At 49.3% G+C, this 12050-nt stretch overlaps 1 protein-coding gene across 1 annotated transcript in view; it reads right to left on the bottom strand.

Moving 5' to 3' along the window:
• The window catches only part of LOC119387297 (dual oxidase 2-like), a 38698-nt gene that overhangs the window by 24757 nt on the left and 1891 nt on the right, over positions 1–12050 (bottom strand). Inside the window, 8 exon segments of the mRNA XM_037654637.2 lie at positions 6930–7035; positions 7118–7214; positions 7274–7334; positions 7758–7963; positions 8561–8765; positions 9800–9978; positions 11285–11423; positions 11425–11450. Coding sequence (XP_037510565.2) covers positions 6930–7035; positions 7118–7214; positions 7274–7334; positions 7758–7963; positions 8561–8765; positions 9800–9978; positions 11285–11423; positions 11425–11450 — 1019 coding nt within the window.

The raw sequence follows: 12050 nt of genomic DNA, 5'->3' as shown, positions 1-12050 counted from the left end.
GAAAATGGAGGAGAGTAACGCCAGACCAACTTCGGAATCCGCAAACGCTCCATCGGATCGACTCATAGAGTCACCGACGCTGCGCATGTACGCGGAAAACTGCGGCACGCGGCTCGCCCGGTACTCACGGCGACTACGTCGGCGAGGCGGAAGAGTTCGACACTTACCGGGAACGCTGCACAAAACTCACATCTGTTGTGCCACAAATGGAGATACAGGTTCGTGACCGCTACGTCAAGAAGCACCCGAGCAGCGGAGCTGGTGTCGGCCAGAAGTCGCCTAGAGGGTACTCTGACCGTGAGGTCCAAAGATCCATAACTGCTCATACGACTGAGGCTAGCAGCAAGAACTACCCGGACTTCTATATTTCTCTCCATCTGAACTGGGATCGCCACGTGAATCGAACGACGTTGGCTCAGGACGTCCAATCCAGCCCGATGTTTAGTCCAAACGAATCGATAGCCAGCGCTCCAGTCAGCGGTTATCCGTCAGGAACCACTTCTCCGTTTAGAGCGGAGGATGCGCGTGTGTCTAGTTACGGCCGCTATCATAGAAGTCGTGACGACGATGAAGCAGGCGAGGCTGCAAATACAGGCGGGACTCAGCGACCGACTTCTAAAGTCTCCCCTACGTCTACAGAGCACAAGATGTTACCTACGGCGGCGTCCCCGACCAAGCCTGGACATCCGGTCAGTGCCCTAATAGAGTTACCCGACACCAGAGTTGCACCACGTGATGACAGCACCGGTGAAACTTAGCAATTCTGCGAGTACTTCGGGAGCTTTTCGAACGTGAGGCAGCAAAGGACCCGACAATCTGATGTAACAATAAGAACAGCCTCGTCGCATTCTTCTGGAACGCTGTCGTCTAGCACCGGCTCATCGAAGGAGCTGTCCGTGCAAGTTCCGCAGATGGTCGCCTACTTCGATCGTGCTCAAACAGGTAAACCACTGAAAGCGACGTCTGAGGGAACCTCTGAAACTCAAGTGGCTAGCTAGATGTCGATCGACGGATGCCCCGTTAACGACACTTCCAGAAGCGCAACTTCCTGCACCTGTGTCTTCTATTGAAAAAACGATGGCGAGCACTGGGACGATAAAATTACCGCAGCCTCCAATAGAAAGATCAAAGAAAGAAATGCACGTGAGACTACCAGACGAAGAGCTGGCAGCGAGAAGCGAATCGTCGCAGCCGCCTAAGGCACGGAACGACGATCAGAGCTCCACTGAGCCGTTCAGTATTGACGAAATGTCCCGTCAACGTGCGTCAGCGTCAGAACCGCTCTCAGATACAGACATTCTTTCTGATCGCGTAGACGTGAGAAACATCGCAGTTTTGCCGCCATCCGTGCCTCCTCGCTCTAAGCCTCCGTTTGTTTCTTCTGAGGTTCAGGTTTCAAATACTGTGATGTCCACGGTAGAGAATCAGCGCAAATCGCTGAGTGCCGCCGCGGAGGAACATGAGGTCACTGAGCGGGGGCCGTCGCAATTAGTAAAACCTGGCGCTTCGCCACGTAGGCAGAGTATAGACACTTATTCCAAGTCGGCCGTCCCATATGCAACGGAAGACAACAAACCAGTGGATCACATAGACCGTCGCGTGGGGCGGTCTAAGGATACTGCAGCCGTGGTGAGTCCCTTTGATAGTCCGAAATCTGCGGCACATATTTCTCCAGAAGCACACTCACGTGTCGAAAAAACTTCAGTGGCTCTCCCTAGATCTTTGCCGTTAAATGAGGTGGACACTGCACGACCCGTTGCTGCAGAAGGCGATTTGATAGAGCCATCTGCAAAGTCGGATGCAGTTCTGGAGGCAAGCTGCACCTGGTAGAGTTGCGCAGCGCGGCGGCGACAGTGAAACAGGCATAAACGAATCAATGACAGCGGTTCCTACGCAGGACATAGGATTTCCACGAGAGCATGACGTGGCACCAATTATCTCGAATTCTAAAGAAGATGAAGACTGCTTAACTCCAAAACAGCCGCTTGAATTCCCGTTGAGTTCAGAATCTGAAGGTACGGCAGGACTAATAGAAGCACACGACGCTGAGAAAGGCACTTCGGATCTAGTTCAACCGCTCACTCCGGGCGAACAAAAAGTGGTGCTAGACAAGAAAAACCTGGCAACCTTGAGATATGAAAGAAGTGTCCCGGCCAGTCAGCAAGAGCCTACCACTGTTACTCGAGAATGGGAATATGAAAGGCAGCTTCTTCCCGATAATGTATCACACGTTGTCGACAAAAGACAGGATCACCTGTTAACAGAATCCCGCTCAAGCACGAGCCCAAGTCTCTGAAGCGGAAAATATAACCCATAAGGGTCCGTTGACACGCAGTGCAGAAGCTGATGGAGCACATAGAGAAGTCACAAGCTACGGTGTGCGAAATCTTGAAGGTCGACCACGTACTGTAGAAGACGATAAAGAACATGGAGAGGTCACAAGCTACGGTGTGCGAAATCTGGAAGGTCGACCACCTACTGTAGAAGCCGGTAAAGAAGATAGAGAGGTCACAAGCTACGGTGTGCGAAATCTTGAAAGTCGACCACCTACTGTGGAAGCCGATAAAGAACATAGAGAGGTCATAAGCTACGGTGTGCGAAATCTTGAAGGTCGACCACCTACTGTAGAAGCCGATAAAGAACATAGAGAGGTCACAAGCTACGGTGTACGAAATCTTGAAGGTCGACCACCTACTGTAGAAGCCGATAAAGAACATAGAGAGGTCACAAGCTACGGTGTGCGAAATCTTGAAGGTCGACCACCTACTGTAGAAGCCGATAAAGAACATAGAGAGGTCGCAAGCTACGGTCTGCGAAATCTTGAAGGTCGACCACCTACTGTAGAAGCCGATAAAGAACATAGAGAGGTCGCAAGCTACGGTGTGCGCAATCTTGAAGGTCGACCACCTACTGTAGAAGCCGATAAAGAACATAGAGAGGTCACAAGCTACGGTGTGCGAAATCTTGAAGGTCGACCACCTACTGTAGAAGCCGATAAAGAACATAGAGAGGTCACAAGCTACGGTGTGCGAAATCTTGAAGGTCGACCACCTACTGTAGAAACCGATAAAGAACATAGAGAGGTCACAAGCTACGGTGTGCGAAATCTTGAAGGTCGACCACCTACTGCAGAAGCCAACAAAGAACATAGAGAGGTCACAAGCTACGGTGTGCGAAATCTTGAAGGTCGACCACCTACTGTAGAAGCCGATAAAGAACATGGAGAGGTCATAAGCTACGGTGTGCGAAATCTTGAAAGCCGACCATTCAGGGAAACGGTCTTGCCTTTGCCTGACAGACCTCCTGCAATGTACAGCGCCCCTCCGCACATGATCCTCCGTGCACCCGTTCCAAGTTCCAGGAACCAGACAGACGCAGCACTCTCTATGAGAGCAGAGCACAAAGTGCCAGACAAGACAGCAGAAGAACGTGTCAGAGACGCAGTTCTAGAGCAGAAAAAACTGATTACAAGCACAGGAAACGATACGCGCTTGGTGACAAAGTCCGACATAGATATTGGGGGGCTACATCAGAGAGTCCCGCATCAGGTTCAAACCCGTTCTGAAGACTCAGAAAGGGATGTTGTAGAATACGACAGTAGAAGAAGGAGCCTTTCAGAAGCAAGCCCGGCTTCTGTCCCCGATCAGAGGGTGCCCTATGTCCAAAAGGACGGCATGGTATTGAGTCGAACAGAACACGATGCTCCGGTAGACCGTAATCAAGGGCTTGACGTGAACGTTCAGCAAACAGAGGTCGCCGGACGGCAAACTGCTTCGGCTAACGAACCGATCCTTCGTGTTCCTACAGAAACATATCCCAGAAAGAGCGCTACCATCGCGCAGTCCGCTACTTCGGAACAGGAAACCGTTGCCGTAAAAGGTTCGTTACTGCCGAGTCTCCAACGTGGTGAGCACACTGCAGTCGACGACACTACACGGCCAAATCTTGAGGAGAAATCCGTCAGAGAGCCGATAGCTCCTAGTATGCAACGACCACCTGTCACGTCCGCGACCCCTCCGCAAATGCTCCTTTTTGGACCTTTTCCGAACTTTAGGGATGGTACGAATACCGCTTTAATGTCGAGACAAGAATACACGGTTCCGGGTGAAACGGCAGGAGGACCGTTCAAGGAAATCGTTCCCGTGCATGCTGTGCCAGTAACAAAAAAGGAAAACGAGCCGCCTATGACGCATGATCCCGACATCGGCATTGCAAACATAGCTCAAGAACCCCCTCTTGGCGTTCGACAGAGCGATAGCGACCCAGGGGGGCCAGTTGCGCCTTATGACAGTGAAGGTAGAGGCTTTGCTGAACCAGCTCCGTCTCCTGCTCCCGAAAAGTGGACGCCATCCCACAAAAGAGATGACAACGTATCCAACCGGGTGGAGGAAGTAATTCCAGCTGACCGTGGTGGTGAACTCACAGACCAACACGTTGGTCTGATCAGTGGGTCGACTCTTGCTGGCCCGATCGAAACACATTCGAGTGCAAGTGCGACAAGCACCGCACCCGTGACCGCGGAAGAAGAGATCATTCCCCGAAATCGGCAGCCGCTGCTGACAGCACGGGACGATAAGGACACGCGTGTAATAGACGAAGCTCCAAGACTAATTCTCGAGGACAGGCCTGTCAAGTTGTCCACTCCATCTAGCACAGAACCGCCACCCGTCATGGACATTCCCCCTCCACAGATGCTCCTTTCCGGTCCCCTTCCAAACTTTTGGGGAGGAACGAATGCCCTCATGTCAAGGGATGAATATACAGTTCCTGGTGAAGTAACAGGGGGACCTTTTTCTGCTGCAGGCAGGGGGCCCTCGGTTGACAGTGAGTCCCCTGGAAGCCCAGGGTCACGGTTTCCTGCTGACCATCGACTGAATACCGAAGGTTCAACTGCCGCCGAACAAAGAGGGAACATGATGAAAACAGCGAGGACGTCGAAGTTCGTGGTCTGACTCATTTCAGTCGCGGCCGCCGAGCGCGCCGCGCTTCATTACATTCTTCGGTAGAGCTTTCTCAGTCCGACTAATGATAACTTGTCAGACGTGCATAGTACAACCACGTTCTTGTCAGACACTGTTCCAGGTCACGAGGTTGACGAGAGAAGAGGTACGCCAGATGCAGTTCGATCAGACGTTTCAAGGAATGCTGAATCCCCTGTAGAAGGTGCCTGTAGTGCCTTCCGAAACCGTCCCCGCCGCGGTCAGTGGAAGCGAGAGATGGTACCGTGCTTCAAAGTTCAGAGAATTCTACCTCCATCACTGCGCATGATAAGCGACTAGTCTTGCCTGGAGAAAGCCATGCAACTCACCCGAAGGAAGCCGAGCGCCGCAAGAGAGTGAAGGCAGCTTATTGAAGAGAGGAGACACGCACGTCGGCAACAAGTTGCAGCCGCGATTGGACGACGATGTGACATCACAACTTTTGGCAGCCTTGGAAACTCCAAGTAGAAAAGCTACCGCAGTTAGCAGTCCGATGAAATCACCTTCGAATGCTGATCGCTACGACGTTACCACCTACTTTGGAAGTGCTACCGAAAAGCAACGTGATTGATCCTCGCCGCGAGCAGCAGTCGTACGCTGTAGAAAAAACAACACAGGATGTCTCTTCGACTTCAATGGATACCGTACACGGAACGCCATCTGTCAGTCTTCCCTTGGCCGAACTAGGATCTAAGACATTAGCTGGTCTCAGTGCTGATCAACGAGAACTGGAGGCGCACGCAGATGCTGGCTCTCGCCAACAAGAAAATATGCCTCCTGTAGAAAGGTCGAGGCCAAGATCTATCATCCGCCGAAAGCCAAGCCGATCAACTGACTTCGGTTCCAAAGCAAGTTTTAGCGCAAGTGGTCTCTCAGCACCCGGCTGGTTTGAACACTGGTGGGAGTGAACTAGAAGTTGGACCGACCCATCAGCCGGTAGCCGCTTCCCACCTGCAGCCAAAGTTGTCCCTTATAGAGAAAAGGAAGCAGGAATTTTTAGCGAATGCGAACCGTAGCCTGCAGCCAAAGATACGCTCTGGCCAGGTCCCTAGCGGAGCCAGCGAAAGAGCTGCCAATCACGCCCCAAAGGCGGGAAATGGCAAAGCCACATCCTGTCCGAGAAAATATGGACGCTCTGTGGCAGGCTAAATGGTCTCCTACGGAAAGATCGAGCCAAGAATCATCACCGACAGGGACTCCCAAGAAGCATCTTATGTTGCTTCCTAACCGCAACGTATCTGAACCGAACTCCGAGAAACCGGTAGTCGTCACTGGCAACCAGCGAGAAATGGCAGTTCCGCCGTCACGTCCAGCTGGACGCAGATTCTAGCCGTCAGCCCAAATGGTACCCTATGGAAAGAACGGTTACAAAACCGCCATCGACTGTAAGTCCGTACAAACCGTCATCAGTCCATGCTATGACTCAAACGCCACCACCTGCTAAAGCGGCCCACCAAGGTCAAAGCAGACCGCCCGCGACTCGTCAAACCACCGGGTGCTGAAATTGTCATCGACGAGTCGAAGCCGCCCGCAGTTCAAGCAGCTGCCGATTCAAGCACCGTCGCAGTCAGAAGCAGAGACGAGCGTGGCGTGGTTCATGACAGCTCGACGACTTCGCGCGTGATTAGGCCGAGCGAAGAGTTGGAACACGGGAAGTCCGTGGCGCCCCTGAAGCCGCGTCCAGCGCCATCCGAAGCGATGACCTCGCAACCAATAACGGAAGAGGACAGGGCAAAGAGTCTCGACGTGTTTTTCGGAAAAGCGACGCCGGTACCGGCGCAAGGGAGCAAAGACTTGATGCAATTCAAGCCCGAACAAACAACAGAGGAAGGGGCTCCCGAGGAAAAGATAACGAAGAAACTTAGTGAAAGCCACACTGCCGAAAAGGCAGATCAGGAAGATTCGAAGGATTCTACGACAGAATCTAAGAAATAAACGAGCAATTCTTACCTGCGGGTTCCAAAAGGAGTTGCACGTGCGTACACCGCTCACGCTGTGCCTCTGTCCGTCCATCTCGAAGCTGACGTTGCGCACCGTACAATCCGAAGCAGGACCTCTGCAAGCATTTTTTTTTAAACGCGCCAATGACGTCAGTCAATCTTTCGATTGAAGAATGATGAAATATTACAGGACCTCACCTCCTGTAGCCGCCTGACGTCACTAATGTGTGTCCAAATCTCATGGCAGCAGACTGGAATTCCGTAGCAATCCCTGGATCAATGCTGGAGTCCCACCCTAAATATAACGGTGGCATACATGAAGCATCGCTGCTGCGCAAGGGTCACTCGACTTACCATTGTATTCAGGCAATGGAGACCCGAGCCATTCAGGAAGCCAGTCGTTCATAATTATGTGCTGCGCACGCAATAAAGAGCATATTTTATTAGCTTTATTCGCTTGTCTCCCATACGTGTCATCACTCATTACTATTCCGTTTTCTTCTAACAAAGAGTAAAACTAAAACACAGCTGATCACCTGGATGTATTCTGCATTTATACTATAGTCGCATGCAAGCAGTATCGTTCTCGTTGTATACAAGTCTTTCTGTCGGCTCGCCCATTTGTGACCACTTTACAAACGCGCAATTTTTTTTTCTTGAGCTTTATTGCTAGAATTGTGTTTGTCATCCTGCCAAAGCGATATTTACGTCAGGCCTCAGAGAACACGAGCCGCCATTGAACAGCTAACTTATTGGAACCCACCAAGCACACCCTTCCTTCGACCCCCATCCCTCCCACAACCCCATTTCGTAGTTGAAACATTGTTCTGTGCATCACCTGGTGTACTGCAATGACCAATTTCCTGGCTTCGTTGAAGATGCGCTCCTCGTTCCACAGGTTCAACGACGACGAGTTGTTAGACCCCGCGTTCGCTGTGCCGAACCTCTGGCACATCCTCTGGGCTACGGCGTTGTGGAATCGAAACCACAGTGTGCCCATGGTAAGCAGGAAAGTGTTTTCGTTGCCTCTCGGGTTACCCAATCCTGCGGGTACGCGAGGCGGAGACCGCGGGAAAGATATACGTCCTGGGATTCATCCTTACAGAAAGAAAGGAAAGCAAACACGGACACAAGAGAGGAGAAACGGACCACACAAACGCCGAATATCAAGAAGAACAGCTTGGGCTTGTTGGTGCATAACGTAAGTGGAATTGCGCGGACTGGGACAGGGACGGAGTAATCAAGACGACGCAAGAGCTGGTGCCGTCTTGTTTACTCCGTCCCTGTCTAAGTGTGCGTTATTCCACTTTACGCCGAATATCACCTGAAAGGTCGCACTATATGGTTGAAAAGAAGGTATACGCAAAACTTATTTGCGCATGCTCAGAAATGGCAGTGTCACCCGTCAATTAGGCAAACGTGCGGGTCTACGCGAGAGAGCTGTTCAAAGCATTTTATTTCTTCTTTAGCGATGTAAGTTTTTTTTACGTTCTTTTCCGCCACGGTGCGACATTTCACTTGAAAGCCGGTGTTTGTGTTGTCCGGTTCTCTTCGTTACGGTTTTTCTGCCTTTCTCGAGAAAGGTAGCCCCAAGCGAGCCTCTAATCTAAGGTATAGCATTCGGTAAAGTTGATGACTTACGGAAGAAGCGTGATACGGGCCGCAGCCGGTGGAACCGCGGTGGAGGCGGATTGGCCATGGGCAGCCGGATGCTGTTCTCGACTGGGAACTGGCCGTTGTGCGAGGAGGCCAGCTTTCCGCATCGAAACGCCCGAAGCGTGTCGGCCCACGTCTTCGAAGTGCCGTACGTTAGGCCGCCGTCGATCCACGGGGTGATTTCATTGATCTACGTCGAATCGGCATCGGGATCGCAGAGAGCATCACTTCAGTAGTGAACTCGACATACACAAGTTGTGGTATATAGTTTGAGTTCTTTTATAGCGCAGAACCAACTCAAAATACATGAAGACACGAAAGGCGCAGACAATAAAATAACTACACCGCTCCGTCTCGGTGTGACTGTTATTTTGTGTGTGGATTATGCGCTAAGGAAATGATACTACGGATTAACAACTAGCCCGAACCAACGCTACGCGAAGTTGTTATTGCCGCACAGCAGGCCCAGGGACATCTCTCCCGCTAGCTAATCTGGTAGTTTCACGGCGGTACCGGCATTCGTCTCTAGTGCTTCCCTAATACGACGCGGATGATCAACCATTTCGCCACCGCTGCGGTCTCTATACGTCATTTATGATCGACATGCACAGTGCACAGGCATATTTCCACAGCGAAAACAATGCTCTTACGTAAAACAGTCATTACTGGGTGTTTCTGGAGAGTTACACTTAGTTGGAGCAGAACTTTCCGACAGAACTGCCTTAGTTGGAGCAGTTGGAGAAGAACTGAGGGAACTGGAGCCCTTTCTACTTCGCAGGGAGGGCTCTAATTCTCCCATCTGACTCGACCGCTCCTCCAATAAAAAGTCGATTCAATTTAGTTCTTTAATTGTTGCCCTAGTTGATATTTTCAGCGATCTTAAAATGTCCGCCCCTACAGAAAAAAATAATAAAGGTAGCGAGCAAATGTCGCATTTCTCTTATTTGTGAGGACTTTTCGAACACATTTCTTGAAACATCCATGTGTACCTACTCTAGCCCGCGAAGCGGAGTACATACGTGCTACGAAAGAATTCATAAGAACTGTCCTGTGCCTCTATATTTTCCCAGTATTTTATGCTAATGTTTGATACCATGCGCATTTAGACGCACAGGCTCGTTGCTATACCTTTCTTGGCTGAAACGTTCACGCTCCATACAAGCGATCTTCTATAACTGCATCATGTGGGCAAGGCTTTAGCCAAGGCAACGATTCATAACAGACCTGTCGCCTCGGGTTGTTGGGCGAGTTTCCCGTGCGTACGTCGTAGCGAGTTCTCAGAAAAGGCATGGCGGCAGCGCCGATGTTGCGGTACTCGTGACTCTCCGGTATGGGAATGTTGAAGTACTCCGGTGGGCAGCCTGACCTCTGCGCGTCTAGGATCTCCTCCACGACTTGCTGGCCTGCGTTTTGAGAGTAAGGTACCTCATTCGTTGGCGAAAAGTTACAACACTCGGGATTTCGCTTTTGCTATAAGAGCTCCTATTGAACGCAAGTTTCACTTGCTTCCTTTTCAGACAGGAATGGTACGCAGACTTGCAATCATTGGGCTGAAACGAAAGGGGTGCTAACTGAAAGGTGCTCTTGCTGCAAGGTTGCTGCTATGAGGATATACGCACTTTGAGTTCATGTCGCTCTCAAGTAGCGAGAAATACGAGATACATTACTTTTTCCTAATTAATAGCGTACTTTGTTAACAAGAAATAAGACGCGCCAAGTTAGCGGAAACCAAATGCTAGCGAATATTAGAACTGAAATTGTCGACTTCGTTATGAGGCACGTACGCCCCACTAAGCGTCTTCAGTCACGTAGCTTATGAGAAGGAAACAGCTAAGCAACAAACCCTACCCCTCAGCATCATCACCTTCTGAGCGTGATTTGCTCATCAACGAAATGCCGAGTCGTGATTTGAGCAATCCCTAGTTAAGTTTGTTGACAAAAGTTTTTAAAGGTTAAGCAACAGGTTAAAGACACCGCTCCCAAAAATATAAGAATAATTTGCTATCTATCTATCTATCTATCTATCTATCTATCTATCTATCTATCTATCTATCTATCTATCTATCTATCTATCTATCTATCTATCTATCTATCTATCTATCTATCTATCTATCTATCTATCTATCTATCTATCTATCTATCTATCTATCTATCTATCTATAAGAAAGAAAGAAAGAAAGAAAGAAAGAAAGAAAGAAAGAAAGAAAGAAAGAAAGAAAGAAAGAAAGAAAGAAAGAAAGAAAGAAAGAAAGAAAGAAAGAAAGAAAGAAAGAAAGAAAGAAAATTGGTGCTGTTGGCCAATAAGTTTTCATTTTTTGCATACGAGTGCGAAAGAATGTAGGGAAACATTTTTCGGTGATTAAATCATTGTATCGAGATCGATGAATGAGAATATTGCTGCTATAACAATGTATAACCAACACTACCCAACATTAGCTAATGCTGATAGTATGCGAATAAATACGGTAGTTAGCTAGCCTGGCCATCACCATACTCTGCTAAAGAAAATGGGTGGAAGAGCCCAAGCTTTAAAAGAAATTAGGACTATCGTTAAGAATTGGCATATGAGCAGTAGCATTAAAGGACAACCTTTTGAGTGGCCCTGTTAAACGTCTCCTGTTAAACGAGTTGTGTTCTGCAGGTATTAATACGAAAATAAAGAGATACCTGCCCAGACCAGAGACCAAAGCCTGTTACGGGACTTCTTACCGAAAAACACAAGGAACGCCGTCTTTCCCGTCCTCGACAGCTGTTCTCCGAAGTTTCCTCGCATGGTCTTCTCGCTGATCGTGAAAGGGTTCGGCCGATTCTGACCATTCGGCCTGTACGAGCCGTCCGAGTACTGCTGGCGGGAACAGCCGGATGAGATGTCCATCTGCAGAAGTAACGGCAATGACAAGAAGCACTTTCGTGATAGTCGTAAGTATACGCAATATTGTGCTTGTATCTATTTTACATTTATCATTTGTTACGGCAGTAAAATTTTATATGAGGTAAAATATATCTTATTTTTTATAAATTTTATATAAGTTAAACGATCATCAAAGCTTCGGCTATACGATTTACCTGACTAGTAACAACTAAGTGAACGAAAAAAAGCTTTCAAACAGTGTCAAGAAAATATAGTGGCAACCGTTCTAAATTATATATACGCACACATAACGTAAACGCACCAAGCGAATGTTCCTTAGCAGTTCGCATATTGCTGGTCTGATTACGCGCTTTTACATCGTACAGTAGGTACCGTAAGTCCCCCGCCACGGTGGTATAGTGTTCATGGGGCTAGACTGCTGACCCGAAGGTTGCGGGATCGAATTCCGGCCGCGGCGGCCGTATTTCGATGGAGGCGAAATGCTAGAGGTCCATGAACTTAGATTTAGAGCCACGTTAAAAATAACACCAGATGGTCAAAATTTCCGGAGGGAGCCCTTCACTACGGCGTCCCTAATAATCATATCGTGGTTTTGGGACGTTA

This window comes from Rhipicephalus sanguineus, chromosome 3 (genome assembly GCF_013339695.2).
Source record: "Rhipicephalus sanguineus isolate Rsan-2018 chromosome 3, BIME_Rsan_1.4, whole genome shotgun sequence".
NCBI lineage: Eukaryota > Metazoa > Arthropoda > Arachnida > Ixodida > Ixodidae > Rhipicephalus > Rhipicephalus sanguineus.
This window is presented reverse-complemented; position numbering and strand designations above follow the sequence as displayed.